Source organism: Parasteatoda tepidariorum, chromosome 9, assembly GCF_982258835.1.
Source record: "Parasteatoda tepidariorum strain Cologne lab strain chromosome 9, Ptep-v5.0, whole genome shotgun sequence".
Taxonomy (NCBI): domain Eukaryota; kingdom Metazoa; phylum Arthropoda; class Arachnida; order Araneae; family Theridiidae; genus Parasteatoda; species Parasteatoda tepidariorum.
Window position 1 is genome coordinate 22,853,018 of NC_141763.1, and position 17,334 is coordinate 22,870,351.

Sequence of the window (17,334 nt, forward strand, 5' to 3'; positions counted from 1 at the left end):
TAGCTGAGTTGGAAACTAATCAATCTTTTATCTCCGCTATTACACTATTTGTGTGTAGAATAGGCATTTCAAGGTTGTCTGATTTCCACTTTTCCCCTTTCGATTTTTTCCACAAATCTTTTAATTTTTTTCTGTCAGCCGTACGTTTTAATAAGAAGTTGGCATGCACGTACTTGGAGAAAAAACAAAATTTGTTGAAAACCAGGTTAACGGAGGGGTGGAGGGAATCGCGTAACCTACAGATGCTAATTCTAGGAACAAAAAGTAGGTGAAACTTGACAAAAAGGTGGAATACTATAGTAAGGGTGAAAGGCGATTTTCAATAAATTGGTGAGAAGTGCTCCCATTAGCGTTATCGAAAATGACAGATGCCTCACTAGCAAGTACATTTAAAAAACACACCAGCCCGGTAAATTTATATAATAATAGAGATTAAATTTGTATGCATTACGATTTATTTCAAGTCACTTGACATGAAGTTAAAATTTAAAGTCATCAGGCGATTACATCATATACAGAATGGAAACTAAATTCTCCTCTTATAAAATTTGAGGAATAGTAGAGATGTTTTTCAGTAACAAGTAGTACATGAGACTTAGAGCTTAAGTTTAAAAGTTGAGAATTTCCAATTATACTTTATCGTATAACACATTCAAACAAAAGTAATCTTCTTGTCAAGTTTCTAAAAATGAAACAACTGCTCAATAGTTTAAATTGCATCAACGTTTCTTCCATGATGGTGCTTCTTTCTTCTTTTTTTCCAGATTCATGGAGCAGTTTTCATCTTGAGAAAGAACAGAATTTCGAACAGGAAATCGCATCCATGTCAATGAATATTCTTGTTTTTAATCAAACGAATTTGCGTTTGCGTAGAATTGTTCGCCTGAAAAAGATATATGAAAATGAATCAAGAATGAAGTTTCAACATTTTACTATTAATTCAATTTAATACTTGCCACAGTTTCCTAATTTAAAGGTATTTCTCGCTAAGCATTCGCTACCTCGCCAAATGCGATAATATCGTAAATTTGGCGAATAAAATTGTATTTTGGAGAATGATTTTTTCCACTGGAAAAGAAAATATATTAAACAAAAGCTTTTAAGATTTGCATTTGGCGAAGACTTTTTAAAATTAGCTGATACTTTTAATATTTAGCTGATTTCTCGGCTAATAATTTGAAATCCTTAGCGCGTTCACCGAGTATTTAGGTGCAGCATTTATTTATAATTCTTTTCCAGAATTTTTTCATTTTGTAATATTGTTAATTAATCCAAATTAGAGGCTTAAAACTAAAAGTGGTATTCTTTTCTTTTAATGTACTCCAACGATATTACATTTGTCATGCAGTATTTTTATGATAAATATATTTAAAACGTTAAATTTGAGGTGTGTCCCGATGAAATAAAGTCACCTTGATGGTGTTCAGCAACTACACACGAAAAAAATTCTAAGAAACAAACTATGTAGTATATTTAAAAAAAAATTAACAAATACTTACGAGAAGAAACTCATAATTTGCTGCTCTAAGGCAGGGGAAAAATCAAATATATATATTCCATATATATATATAAAGACAAATAAAAAATATATAAATTAATGTAAAAAATGGGAAAACCAATAGTCGTTATCAAGACACATCTATTGGTATAAATTAATGCGATATTTCTGAATAAAGAATAATTATCCTAAGATAAAAATTATTCTTTAAATGTGTCAAATATGTGTCAATATATATATAATAAACTCAATTTGTTTTATAAACTCTTATTTAACTAGGTTTATCCGTCTCATCTTATAGCTTGGCGGTGTTTATCAAAATTTGAGGAGGTACTAAATTATTATTTTAAGGTATTTCTGATTGAATGTTTGACTTTTTGTATACCAGGTAATACAGTTTTTTAAGCCGCATACATGCTTGCCAAATTAAATGTTCATCTTGAGTCAGAATAGGTTAAATCTATCATATACAATTTCTGCAGCTAGAGACTAATTTTTCAGAAAAATTGCTGTCCGAAAATGTGGCATGGAAATAAAGATTTTTATGTATTTAATATATTATATTGGCATCGAATGTCGCATTTTTATTATAAAATTCAGTCCTAAAGTTATTTTATTTTGTAACCGTCGTAAGCTATTCAAAGCCCCCGCTAGGCATTCGCCACCTCGCCAAATGCGATAAAATCGTAAATTTGGCGAAAAAAATTGTATTTTGGAGAACGATTTTTTCCACTGGAAAAGAAAATACATTAAAAAAATTGTTGAGATTTGCATTTGGCGAAGACTTTCAAAAATTGGCTGATACTTTTGATATTTAGCTAATTTCTTAGCTAATAATTTGAAATCATTGTGATGCAAAGAATTATATAAACGACCTTTATGATTGCGCAAAATTTTTTTTCCCCTTTGCTTGAAAATCTCTCGAGCTACTTCTCAGATTGCGAGTACCACCTATATTTTGAGGTTTAGAAATCCAAATCCGTCATGAAACTTGGATGTATAAACAGAAACTTCAGAGAAAGTACGTTTTAGTATCTTATTTCGTAACTTAAGATATCATACCGGCACCTATCAATTATCATATTTTAAGTCACCCCTTGAACCATTGAGACGAGAAGAAAGTGAAGATCTGATCATTAGATCAAAAGTTATCAGGGTAGTCCGTTTGTTTATTTTTTTGCACTCTGATCGTCTTAAAATTCATAATTCGAATCTGTTTAATTTTTTGCTTTATTTTTAATTTGTTCCATTATGATGCAAAGAGAGAATTTTTCATAATTTGTTTTTTTTTATTAAATATACCAGAATGTATTTTGGTCTATTTCTTTACGTTTTACATTTTTTTTTTTACTGTTAGCAAAAGAATTATTTCCAGATATTCTTAAAACTAAAACGTCAACTTCCTCTAATTTATTTCTCAATGAAGTATGTATTATTGTGGCTATTAAGTCTAGTGTTTTGTATGAAATTATGTGTATATTTTTTCATATTATCTGTTATTATACAGGGTGTTTATAAAGTCCCGGACCAATTTTGATGTTTAATAACTCATAAAATAATAAGGATAGATTAAAATTAATAACATAAATGGTTAGATAGATTCAAAAAGTTTCATGACCCTTGTCAATGAACTTCCACGTGTGCCCCCTTCGTCGCACAGAGAATATCAAGTCGTAATAAGAGTTCTTCTTATTACGACTATAAGAGTTCTTCTTTAACCCAGATACACTTATTGTGTGAGCGTATTTTTGTTACCAAATTAAATTCGTAAAACTTCAAAATATAATTGTGCTTAATTAAACAAATTGTTAGAATGTTTATTGAATATTGAAAACACGCAATAGAATCTTCCATAAATATGATAAAAAAGGTATTTTTATTTCTTACCAATGAGGATTTCGAATACACAAAATTCATAACAATTCGAAACAGATAATTTTATTGTTATATTTAATATCGGGTTGAGTAAAAAGTTTTCCGCCAAGGGGAGATACCTCCGCGCCAGCAGCAGCCATTCCCGCGGTAGTAAACCTTTTCTGAAATGGGCTTTTGCATTTTAAAGCTGAAAGTTGGAACTACACAACTATGTAATTTGTTTGTCAAAACTTTATCATCTTGTGCACCAGAAAAGTGTTTGAAATGGAGCTATCACGTAAGCAGAGCAGAACGATTATTTACTATGAGTTCCGAAATAAACTCGGTGTAACTGAATGCCACAAGAAAATGTGTGAAAGTTTAGGTTTCAATACTGTTTCTTATGATACAGTAAAAATTTGGTTTCGAAAGTTTAATAGCGGAAATTTCAACATTGAAGATGAACCACGTTCTGGCCGCCCTATTGAGATTGATTGTGACCAATTAAAGCAAATTATTGATCAAGACAGAAATGTTTCAACACGAACCATTGCGTTAGAGCTTGACGTTTGCCAAAAAACAATAGTAAATGCCCTCAAACGCATAAATTTAACATTTAAGTTTAACCGCTGGGTGCCTCACGAATTGACTGCTGAAGACAAGAGCAAAAAAAAAGCGGCCTGTTTGGTTCTGCTCAGAGATCAAAGGAAAGAGAACATTCTGGACAGAATTGTGACCTGTGATGAAAAATGGGTATACTACAACAATACTAGCCGTAAAGGAGGGTGGTCAGCACCCGGGGAATCAGCAGGTTTGGTTGCAAGACAAACGCTAACTAACAAGAAGGTGCTTCTCTGTATCTGGTGGGATTGTCGCGGAATTATCTACAAGGAGTACCTAAAAAGCGGGCAGGCTATCAACAGTACAATATACAGCAATATGCTAATCAAAGTTAGCGATGCCATTCGCGAAAAACGAAAAAACGAGTTCAGAAGGAAGGTGGTTCTCTTTCATCAAGATAACGCCCGGCCACATGTCAGTGCAATGACCGGCTGGACCCTCTACACACTGGAGTGGGATTTGATACAACATCCACCATACAGTCCAGACATGGCACCTTCAGATTACTATCTGTTTTTACACTTGCAGCTGCATCTTGATGGCACAATCTTCTGTTTAAATGACGAGGTCATAAATGAGGTTGATCACTTTCTGGACTCGCGCACCCCCCAGTTCTTCGCAGAAGGGATTGAAAAGTTGCCAAAATGTTGGCAGACTATTGTTGATTTGAATGAAGATTACTATCCTCGTTAACTTTGCTGATTTTCTATCTATTTATCATTTTACAGGATTGTTTTTTTTTTTTGGCGGAAAACTTTTTACTCAACCTGATATTTATATATCAGTTCGTTTTTTTTAAAAAAAAATTCTATGGAATCTTTTTGCAATATTGTCTAAAGAGTTAAATACTTCTAACAATGCTTTTATTTTGCATTGGATAAAAAAAAGAAAGAGTATATTAATATTTTAGGAAGGGCGCTAGTACGAGCTTCTTTCCATAGATACGCCTCTGTGAGTATGAGTATGAAATTCTAATATTCCATTCACCTAAGTTTAAAATATAATTACTTAAAAGCTCAATGTAATATGATTTTCTCTGGAAATGATTGCGTTGGAAAAGAAGATTAAATTCGCATGCAAATTTAATTTAACGTGCTAATATCAAATCGATATTGCTGTTTTTTGATATTGACTGAAATATCAAAGTTTGTGGTAGATAAAAAAAGGTTCGGTTTGTCCCATTTTGCACTGGGAATGCGGCATTCGCAATAAGCGCTTAAACGATCGAGACTTGAGTTTGATTGTGAATGAGTGTAATAATGCCGTGAGTAAATGCAAGTCTCTGTGTCTGAATAATCAGAACCAAAAATAAACCTGATCTAAACCAATGAATACAGAGGGACCCTCTCTACTGTTTGTCTAAGATCGGTACTCTTTCCGCCACAAAGTCTGCAGCAGTCTGATGCTATGTAAAAAACAAGAAGAGGGCATTTTAGGGAGGGTAGCTTCGATGAAGAGGTCTCCTTTTCTCCAGGCCGAAACTAGTCCTAAAGATGGGACCCCGCACCCCTACTAGAAATAATCATACCTCGTTACCATAGTCACCGCCGCAGCTTCAGACGAATGTCTGGAAGAGTACCTATCTTAGACTAAGAGTACATATCTTAGACTTTTTAGTATATGCTTTAGTTACACCAAGGTACTTTGCAGAAACGGCAAAACCCAGTTCTAAAGATTTAGTTCAGCCCGGTCTAAGTTAAACCTACTTTGGGGTGGGTTTAAATCAGAGAGAAGATTTTTAAACTTCGATTTTTCTATTTCACATCTTCACTTTGCTTTCGTGGATGTTTAGTTCATTGATTTTTCCGTATTGTTTTACAAGTTTCATGTAAATTATAAATACATTCGAATTAATTATATAACATAATATAATTGTCTTAAGTAATGAACACCGCATCTATCTTTTTAGATCTACTATAGTGAAACTATAGATCGACTATAGTTTCGGATCTCTGAGTTTTGTTCTGTATTGACAGTAAATAGTATTTCAGTAATTTTCGCCGAGAAAATATACATCGCGATAATTAAATATCTCACTTTCTGAAAGGGAATTTCTTTTTGAGTGATTGTGCATATTGTATTCAATCATTCGAGAGTTAAACTTTTTTTGATATTTTCACGAAAATGGAAGAGATTCAAAATTACAAATTTAAGGATTAAATAACGTATTATTTTTATGAAGAATCATGAATGTTTGGATAGATCAATTACTTGCCTTAATATAGTGCTATCGGTAAAAAAAAAAAAAAAACGATTGGATATTTTGCATGTTGACAATAAATACTACGATTTACTTTATCTGATAGTTTCAAATATTGATTAATGGAGGGGAGGATTTAATTATCTTCTTCGCTTTTGTTTGCTACATTATTCTGAAGTATTAGAAAAATCATTTAATTCACCTTAATTTGTTAATAGTGATAAAATTTGATTTAGTTTTCTTCCAGGGGCCAAGCATTTTTTAATGCTGCAAGGTTTAAGAAATTACATGTGAAAATTTACTTTGTCAATGACTATATTTCTATTCTTAAAACACAAAAGGGCAAGATATTTTCCTAGTTTTAAATTTTTGTATGCATGTTTCTGATTAGGAAAAAAAAACAAGTGAAAAAAGAATTTATTATATAATGTAACATCAAAAAGTTCTTGTCTATACCATGCCAAAATTTTTTCATGGATTGCTCTTATTGAAAAATTTTAAACCTCTGGTCTATTTTTTAAATTTAATTGAGAAAAAAAACCATTTAACATGTTTAAAACGTTCTTTCTTTAGCGCTATCAACTTAAGTTTATCAAATATGTAACTTTAAAATTTTTTCTTAAAAAAAATATATGTAGAGACTTGATCAAGTGTAACTATAAGTTAGACCCCTCGAGTGGGCTTAACACCTCCTAGAAGAAAGAAGGCCTCGGAACGAATAAATTAAGTAGTCCTACATAAGGAACATAAATTAGCGCAGTAGAGGATAAATAAGAATAATGTCAATATGTACGGTCTACTGAATGCGAAACATGGGAACGCTATTTTTAAAAAGTAATGCGTAAAAGTAAAAGAAATTTTGGGCAAAAATAACGAGTAAACAGTAAAAAGTTTTAAATTCAAACAGTAATGAGTAAAAAGTACCAAAAAAGTACGAGTACAAATAAAAATAATAAATAAATAACGATTTTATAGTGCTTTTCAAGGAAATCAAAAATTTTAAGTAGCCTTAAACTTCATCAAAAAAGGTAAGAAAAATGAAATTTAATTTAAAATATATAAAATTTTAATTAAAATGCACAAAACTTTAAAATGCATGAAAATGTCGCAAACTTCATTGAAATAGTAAAGGTGAAAAATATTCAGAAATCAAAATTAAATATTTTCTCAAGAAATTTCATTGCGTAGAAGGAAACATTTGAATTTTCAACATTAGTTGCTGTTTTACTTAAGGAAGGTATTTAATTTAAATACCAATACAATGAACAAAGACCCTATTTGATTAAAATATTTATTTTTGATTTATCAATTATTTAAAAAGGATTTGTCATAAAGATAATTGCTTGACGGGACACAATTTTTGAGACAAATTGATGATTAAAATTCCAAGATTCATGATGTACTAGTAGGTATTAAGTATATCAGCAGTAGTGTTATGCAATGTGACACTGTGTGCTAATTGAACAGAGCTATAGAACTGCTTATATGCATCTTCAGGTAAACCAGGTGGGACATGTAATTCAGAGAATCCCTTCGAATCAACTTTTTCAGGTTAATCCTAAGATTCAAAATAAGCAAGATTATACCATTTGTAAATAGAATAGGAGTTTAAAAGTTACGCGATTTTCCCACACTCCGAACTTTTCCCCACCCCATTTCCATGGTTTCGGCATATCTCCTTTTTTTTCTCACGCAAGTGTATCTGAACTTTTTACTACAATTTACTGTCAATAAAAAAAAAGCAAGATTTTCCGAAACCGTGAAAATTAGGAGGTGAAATGTGAGTAAATTGCGTGAACCAGAGATGTACTATATATATATATATATATATATATATATATATATATATATATATATATATATATATATATATATATATATATATATATATATATATATATATATATATATATATATATATATATATATATATATATATATATATAAAAAATATATATAAATATATATATATATATATATATATATATATATATATATATATATATATATATATATATATATATATATATATATATATATATATATATATAAAAAAAATATATATAAATATATATATATATATATATATATATATATATATATATATATATATATATATATATATATATATATATATATATATATAAAATATATATAAATATATATATATATATATATATATATATATATATATATATATATATATATATATATATATATATATATATATATATATATATATATATATATATATATATATTTTTTTTTTTTTTTTTTTTTAAAGAAGAGCATAATCAATTTTAATAGAACTATATAAAGAAACAAAAACAAATGGAAATATATGAGTAAAATTGTAATAATATTAAAAAAAAATCAACAGAAAAGTTGCGGTCGCCCTATTACGAGTACTGGTTACCCGTTGGTCAAATGATTTTTCTTTCAGGATTGACTCCGTTAAACGCCACAACATTTCGAATCATGGGTTGCAAAAACTGTCTTCATTGATGCTTATCGTAGGTTTGATTTTCATATCCTGCCTATGTACGTTTTTCAAAACGTCACAAAATACTTTTCCTTCTTCAGCATTCATATTTATATTAAAATCACGGTCAAGCCAGTAATTTAACGTTAATAATAAAAAGAATATAAAAATACCTTAAATTATTATTATGTAAATACATAAAAAATGCCTGCTAGTGAAAAGAAAAACAGCAGCGGTCGCCATAGCAACACATGCAATGACGACGCATGCGCACTGTTTACTAATATTCTTGAACACAGTTGAAAAGTGTGTGGACGCGATCAAATCTTAACCAACACTCATTTTGCTAATGGGTATAAAATATTCCAATTATTTAGATTAATTTTTGATTTTTCTAAAATGACTGCATAAATTTTAAACTTAAATGGTGTTGAGATCTGCTTGAGAATCTGTCGTCTGCTTAATTTTTAAATTTGATCTAGTTCATAAAATAAAATTGCAAGATTGTAAGAGCTTGTTTTACTTTTTCGAGATCGTTAATTCTTTCTTGTGGAGAAGAAGCAAAATGGATTTTAGTTTGTATTTATTTATTTTTTAGCATTATTATATTTATATTTACGCCATTTTGTATCTTTGAGTGTTTCGAGTTTTATCGACGAAGCTGGTATTTTACATTTTTGTAAATGGAACAGCGAAATGAATCATTTTGTGTGTTGTAAATTGCTTATGGAATAATCAAGGAAATTGACATCATTAACTAATTCTGATTCGAAATGCAAGAACGGAATAAATGGTGCTAGATGGTGCAGCAAACTGTTATACCAATTATTGGTGACGAAGCTTGCCTTTTTCGAACAATAACAACAGAGAAGGAAATAATTTCAATTCTATGCTGCCTACTCATACATACGGTTGTTTGTGGAATTAAATGGCTGCCGGGCATATTTTAAATAGTTGCTGAAATTCTATGCACAAAGAATTTTTAAAATATCGCGGACATATCTATAAAATTGTTAAAATTAAAATCTAAAGTACTTTAGCACAGCCAGAGCCCTGGGCAACAGTTAGACGAAAATAATTTGGTTAAAATATTGTTTAAATCTAAGGATAGGATGAATGATTGGAAGAAGGGTTAGGATTGAATGAAGGGTTAATAATTAGAAAATTCATACACTTGTGCATTTGGCTTGGTTACCATTAAAGTTTATATATTGTAAAACATAGTTCTGAAAGGTGACCAAGCTAATCGCCGAAAGTGGCTGTTACATATTAGTTTGGTGATTTCTAACGTGTTTCAATTAAATAATTGAATTATGCTGAAAAACACGTTTATAAGGATATGCTTTCTATATAGTATAAGAAACACGGTGGCAAAAAAAAAAAAATTTAAGCTTCATTTTTTTTTTTTTCAAATTTGAACTTAAATTTTCTGAAGTATAAATAGTTCATTTTATCTTTAAAAAATTGAATTTCTGCTTATGAATATACTAAATTATTAAATTTTACTCACATCAGTTACTTCCACGTGGATGAGTAAAGAACTATACGCTTTCGTCTTCAACTCCACTTTCTGCATATTCCATGTCTAAAATATTTTCGAACATATTTAAAATGCACAAAATTAAATAAATATGCTTATTTATTGCTTATATCCAATAAATGACACAGGGGAACATTTTTTTGTTTTGTTTTGTTTATATATCATACCTGCCAACTTTTAATCCCTTCCTTTATCATTTTTCCCAGTGGTATTAAAATAGAATTAAAACTTCAATTTTATGCAAACAAATACGTTGCATTTGAAAAAACTTACGTTGGCAACCATGATAGTACCGCATATTAATATATGAGCTTAATTTTTAAAAGAATAGTGGTGATCAAAATCATTTAAAAATTAAGTTTATAAAAGAAAAAAATAATATATATTTACTACCACTTTAAATATGAAAATAAAATCTTCCGGAAGAGTTGGCAGGTATGATATATATATATATATATATATGTAACATAAAAAGCTTCAATTAATCTTTTTACGTTAGTTTCTTTGCTATAAAACAACTCTTACTTTATTACTAATTAATTATTCTAAACGAAATACTTTCTCACACTTTTAAAAGCCACATCCTGTTCTTAAATCTATTTTTGGCTCAAGTATGCATGTAATTAAGAGCAGGACATTTTTCCCTTTGCTCTTGTGTGGGAAACGTTCGATCTATCTCATAAACCAATAGCAACTACTAAGATTTCCCTCTTTCCCTAAATTATGACATTTTACGGATTTTACTTTGCAAGATTTTCCCTAACATATAACCAAGGAGCGCAACTTTTCATGTGCACTTTTACTCATTCTCATGACTGCTCTTGTCTAATAATTAATAAATAAATTTTGTACCCTCCTTCCCGACCTATGACCTGTTTTAATCCTTCCACTCGGCAACGACGTTATAAGTCGCCAGGATTGAACGGTCGGGAAGGGGTACAGTTCGTACGGTACATTAAAGATATTAAATATCTCATTTGAAAATAAATAAATCATTTTCGGAAGAGGGTACATCAAAAAAATGGAATAACTTCAAATCATTTTTTCAAATGGACATTTGGTAAATAAGCAGTCAAATTTTTCTTCAACTTATGGCAATAATTAATTCATCCTGTATCTTCATCAAAAAAAAAATTATCTCTTCAATCATCAAACGTTTAGTTTATTATAAATTATACCTACGCACAGTGGAACTAAACGATCATCCGTTTTCCATGTCTATGCTGCATATTTTGTCTACGTTCCTGAGAATACTAGAAAGCTGAGCTTCAATTCCTTCCTTGGACTAAAAAGAAAAACTGCATCGAATTCCTGTTAATTAAAATGTTTTATTGAAACTATCCCTTTGAGAAAGCGTTGATTTACCACTCTTAAGTGCTGAGCTGGATCTTATCGTCGATGAATAATTGTTCTCACACCCACGATGGTCTACTTAAATATTCGACATTCAAAAGAAAAATAAGCTTCAATTTCTCCGTCACTATTGGTGTTAATTTACGATTCATCTTAACGAAGAAACAAATTTTTTCCCTAGCAGCTCACGTCTTTGGTTTTGGAATTGTGTTTACGTAAATTCAACGCATTCCCATCTCTGTTGTGGTTTTCAAAATATCTCGGACTAATTCGAACTTTTTCAGGTATCCTTTGAGTTAAAGTTTTTTACATTTCTCATAAATCAATTTCTTAAATGATTATGATTTTAATTTTTTCCCATATTTGATGTTTCAAAGTGAAACTACTTTTTATATATTGATAGTATTTACTGAAATTTTTATTTCTTTAAATTTTTATTTTCAGTTAATTGACTTATTTGATTGAAAAGTGTTTCAAGAAATTATTTTCATAATGTTTTATGTGTTACAGTTTCTATGATTTTTTGAGTAGTAGAAATTATGTTTTTGTTTTACTGTAGTGTTTAGGATTAAGATGAAAATGCCATTTAAATTTTTTTTTCTCTTCATAATGCAACTGCAGTAATTATTGAAATTTAATTTAGATATGAATGCTATTACGGTGTGGCAAAAATTAGATCAAGAAATGTTAAAACTATTACAAATAGTTTGGAAAAATGAATAAAATACTTGTTGTTAGAATTTAAATTGTAGTGCGACCAGACATTAATGCTTTAGTCCAACGTTGGTAATTAGTTCATAGCTCTGTTCTAGCTCAGTAATTTCCATAAACAAATCGTTTCTTTATTTCTGAACTTTAATTCCAGCATACAGATAGGAAAATGATCAAACACAAATTGAAAAATTTAGTAACCAAATACACTTCAAAAACACGTTTAAGATAGAAATGAAAATATTTGAATTCCCTAACAATTGTGACAAATTAAATTATCAATTAAGATCTCTGCACAGAAATTACTTTAAAAAATATCCGAGCTAAAATTAAAAAAAAAAAAAAAAAAAAAAAAAATTATGTCCAAAAAGAAGAATGAAAGATATAAATGAAAAAAAAAAAAAAAAAAAAAGGTAATTTGCAAATAAACCAAACTTGCACTTCAGATTAAAAATAAGGAAAATAGCTAAGTCAGTCAAATTTTAAAAACTGATTTACCTTAATACCATATTAAATTTGAAAGCTTGTTTTGGATTTCAATTAGTGATAAATTGTGTTAAACAGGTTGTAATGCAAAATCTGAGAAGACTGATCATCTTTTCTGATTATAAAAGCAATTTGTCTTTACATATTTCCTGAAATCCGGGTTAATAATTGCAATAAAAATACCAATAAAGAAAAAGTATAAATAAATATAGAAAGTAGATAGAAGAATAAGAGAGAAAAAGAAAGGAAAAATTTTTACAGAAGGCAAATTTTGGACATAAAGAAAAAAAAAAAGAAATTTTTTTCGGATAATTAGCTATTAAAGTGATAAATATGTAAGGTAAATAAGAAATAAAGTGAAATGAAAACAATACTGAAGTGTAGGACTTCAGAATAACAACTGCTGTGTCATTTTTTTTTATTTTTTTTTCAAACAAGGTAAACAATACTCAAGTCTAATTCCAGATTGAAATTTTTCATGTAAAAATGTTTTTTGTGTTTTACATTTCAAATTACACATTTTTAACAAATGTTTATAAATTTTTGTCTTCTTGATTGAAGAGTTAACTTAAATAGTGTTTTATGAAGAATTCTTATAGTGAAAAAGCTGTGTTGTGATCTTTAAACAAAATACTTTTGAAATTGAAAAACCTGTTAATTCAGAAGAAAAAAACTGTTGAAAATGAAAATTTTAAAATTGCTGATAATGCTACTACAGATTTTTGATTGTGCTAAAATTTTTACAGTGAGAACATATGTAAATGTTATATAATTTATATTACTTTTATATATTGTTACCATTACAAATTTGGTTATTTTATTTGTACTTCTACCATAGGGAAGATTTTGCAAATGGATAATTTCAAAATTTTGGGATTCTAACTAAACATTTTTGGCGAGGGGGGATGTAACATAAAAAGCTTCAATTAATCTTTTTACGTTAGTTTCTTTGCTATAAAACAACTCTTACTTTATTACTAATTAATTATTCTAAACGAAATACTTTCTCACACTTTTAAAAGCCACATCCTGTTCTTAAATCTATTTTTGGCTCAAGTATGCATGTAATTAAGAGCAGGACATTTTTCCCTTTGCTCTTGTGTGGGAAACGTTCGATCTATCTCATAAACCAATAGCAACTACTAAGATTTCCCTCTTTCCCTAAATTATGACATTTTACGGATTTTACTTTGCAAGATTTTCCCTAACATATAACCAAGGAGCGCAACTTTTCATGTGCACTTTTACTCATTCTCATGACTGCTCTTGTCTAATAATTAATAAATAAATTTTGTACCCTCCTTCCCGACCTATGACCTGTTTTAATCCTTCCACTCGGCAACGACGTTATATATATATAGTTCAAAATGTAGTGAAAACATTTAAAAAAAATTGCAGAATAATGTAAAGAAAAGAAGAAAAATTAAAACAGTTTTTTTTAATTAGAATCCGGGGGTAGAATCAGCTCATACGACTATATCTCCAAGAAGGAGTGTACCTAAAGGAGCCTTGGCTATATTGTATCAATATAGCCAAAGAAAAATATATCAATACAATAGGGTGAGGAACACTTAAAAAATAACTTATTAATTCTCTTAATTTTTCTCTTTTTTCTTTCTATCCTTTTTGTAATTAATTATTGTCCAGTATATATATTATATATAATCTTGTACATTCAAACCAAAAAAAAGAGCTAAACGAAGAAAATATTATTTTGAAAAAGATATGTAGTTTTACGAAGAAAACTTGTATCAATGCAACAAGAAATTCGTTCTCCAATGTTATTTATAGAGTTCACTTTCTTCCTCTTTTTTTTTGCACTTAGTGCGTTAGCTGTCTTAAAATACACAGCTGGTGTTGCGGTTAGTTGATGTTGCATGATAATTTATGAATTATTCATAGAATGAAAAAATTTAACTTACGAACACAGGATTTTCCGTCCTCCTGAAGAATGTATTCTTCGAGACATGAACATTGAGCAACGTTGTCCTGCAAATGGCAATTGTGCTGACAACCTCCATTCCGGATTTGACAGGCATGTAACCCTTTAAAAACAATTTATGCAGTATGAAAACCATTTGCAAATGTTCAGTCTTGCATTAAAAAATTTGTAAGTTATAAATTAGGAAAACATGCTTTTCAAGTCTTACATTAGAAAAACCATTTGTAATTTCTGGATCAGATAAATATTTGGAAAGTAATTTTTAAATCTTGCTTTATGAAGAAAAAAACACTTTGTAAGTTTTAAATTAAGAAAACAGTTTATAAGTCTTACATTAGAAAAACAACTTGTAAGTCTTAGAATAAGAAAATAGTTTATAAGATTTACATTACGAAAACAATTTGTAGTTCTTTTGTGAAATACAAATCGGAGCAAAGTTCTTCGCTGATAAAAATTCCATATTATACTGAATATAGGTAAATTATTGATGAAAAAAATATATAATCATTTCTTAGAACATTCTTGTGTTAACAGATCTGTCAATCAAGTAAACGTAAAAATGTTTTGCCCCGGATTATGTTTGTGTGATATGATGTGATGGACAAGGAAAAAATTTTCTTATCTGGCTTTTTAAATGGATTCACACATAAATAGTAATAGTTCAGATGATGTGTATTCTTTGTAAGAAATATAACATAAAAATTAAAACTCTCAATGAATTTATTTGATAAAATAATAATATACATAATAATTTTTCCTTTTCTTTTAAGTCAAAATAACATTTGCTGTTAAATAATTTGCTTTTGAGTTATTAATTATAGATCATGTTTAAAGAATATTTGTAAACTATGAACTCTGATTACATAAAAGAAATCAAAAGCAAGTTTGTATAGTTCCTTTTAGAGGGGAAAAATATGCAATTGAATACTTTTTAGTTAACAAATCCTATTCTGGGCAAAATTTCATAATTTCCCAAATTGACTTATGTAAAATGTATTTTTAGTCAACTTTCGAGGTTTCGTCTATAAATACTTTCTAACACTTATAATGTAATTATCAGTCGTAGTGAACTAATGTCAAATGTAGATTGGAACTTTAATGACGTCACTCCAGACATCCAAATTGGGCTATCGGTAACGGTCTGGGATGACTTACCTTCGCAATTTTGATCCTCTGCAGACGGGATGGCTCCATCGCCTTAACCCGTCGAACTGCGATTGAAGTCAAGCACTTTACGGTAGAACAGTTTAACAAGGACCTATCCCGCGCATCCACGATCACCACAAAGCAGAAAAAGTGGTCATCCACCCACTTACTGACCGCAACAAGTGATGCTTGACTTCAGTGTGCCACTGGGAACTATCTCTTTAAAATCAGTCCACTGCGGTGCAAAAAATTTTAAAGCAGAATTGTTGAAACCTTTATCATGGCTCTTAGCATGACTATTTTTCTATGAGACATTTAACCCTTTGGGGACGGGGGATTCAGAAAAGCATTCGTACAAAATCAGAATGTCATTAACATACCTGCCAACTTTCACTCTTTCCCAGAATGAATTTTCAGAGTGGTTGTAAAACAGTAAGCGAAAAACAATCTGACTCAAAAATATATTTATATTTTGATCCCGTTGAAATTCGCCCTAGCAAGGATTATTATGCTTTTATATATTTATTGAATTATTTATATGTAGTGGTGGTCAAACTCATTTATAATTATCATTATAATTCAAAAAGTTAATTGGAATAACCTGAGTATTGCTACCACTTTAAATATGAAAATAAAATCTTCCGGAAAATCCGGCAGAGTTGGCAGGTATGCATTAATTAAAAAACGATAACTTTAATGTAGTCGTTGCTAATTTGACAGATTTACTTTGCTTTTACTTTAATTGTTGTTAGTTTATCAATGTTAGTTCAAAGTATGACTAAATAATTTTATTATTAACTAAGCAATGGTGGATTAAATAAATCAAACAATTATAACCCCCCCCCCTACAAATAAACTGCTAAAGAACTCTACTTTGGTTACCAGTTTTATCTTTTTACCCTGATTGATACGGTTTTATGCTGGCACGTATTTGTGACATTCGGCGCGAAAGGGTTAATATATCTTTTAAAACTATTTATATACTGTGGTGGACGACAAAGTCTCTCAAATCTCATTGACTAAAATATTAATACATTACCTTTACTACCACTAAAAAATGTTCTCTTAAACGACAAAAATTCTGTAGTAGATAAAGGCTGTATCGTTACAGAGTAATGAACAAACGCTCAATGCCAGCGTTAGCAAAACATAATTGCTGCTAAAACATAGATTTCTTATAACTTTTAAAATTTTCCAAACTTGGTAGCTATGCATAAGATTGGAAGAAAAAAAACTTACGACACTTGGAATCAACTATGCACAAACATGCCAACTTGCTCCGGACGGCAAATAAATATTTTCAAGTGGTAGATTATCAATTGTGATTCTTGGTTTAATAAATTCAATTTAGTAGATTTTTATCCACCACTATTTCTAAATAATTTGTAGGCTTATATAATTCACTGCTTTGTAATAGTTATTAATGCTATACCTTCTAAAAAGCAAGCAAAAATGGTCAAATATTTGCAAAATTTAGTTTGTAGTTATTTACCGTTTTTTT

At 29.4% G+C, this 17,334-nt stretch overlaps 1 protein-coding gene across 3 annotated transcripts in view; it reads right to left on the reverse strand.

Annotated features, from left to right (window-relative positions):
* Positions 1 to 437: 437 nt before the first annotated feature.
* Positions 438 to 17,334, reverse strand: part of LOC107442625 (kielin/chordin-like protein) — a 45,860-nt gene continuing 28,963 nt past the window's right edge. For 2 of the 3 annotated variants that reach the window (XM_087151038.1, XM_087151036.1), the window contains exons 6-8: positions 14,668 to 14,790; positions 10,166 to 10,240; positions 7,451 to 7,731 (exon numbers count right to left, since the gene is read on the reverse strand). In XM_087151038.1, coding sequence (XP_087007164.1) covers positions 10,197 to 10,240; positions 14,668 to 14,790 — 167 coding nt within the window. In that variant the 3' untranslated portion in view covers positions 7,451 to 7,731; positions 10,166 to 10,196. Of the gene's footprint in view, positions 884 to 7,450; positions 7,732 to 10,165; positions 10,241 to 14,667; positions 14,791 to 17,334 lie in introns of those variants that run through there. The other variant, XM_087151037.1, reaches the window with a different exon arrangement.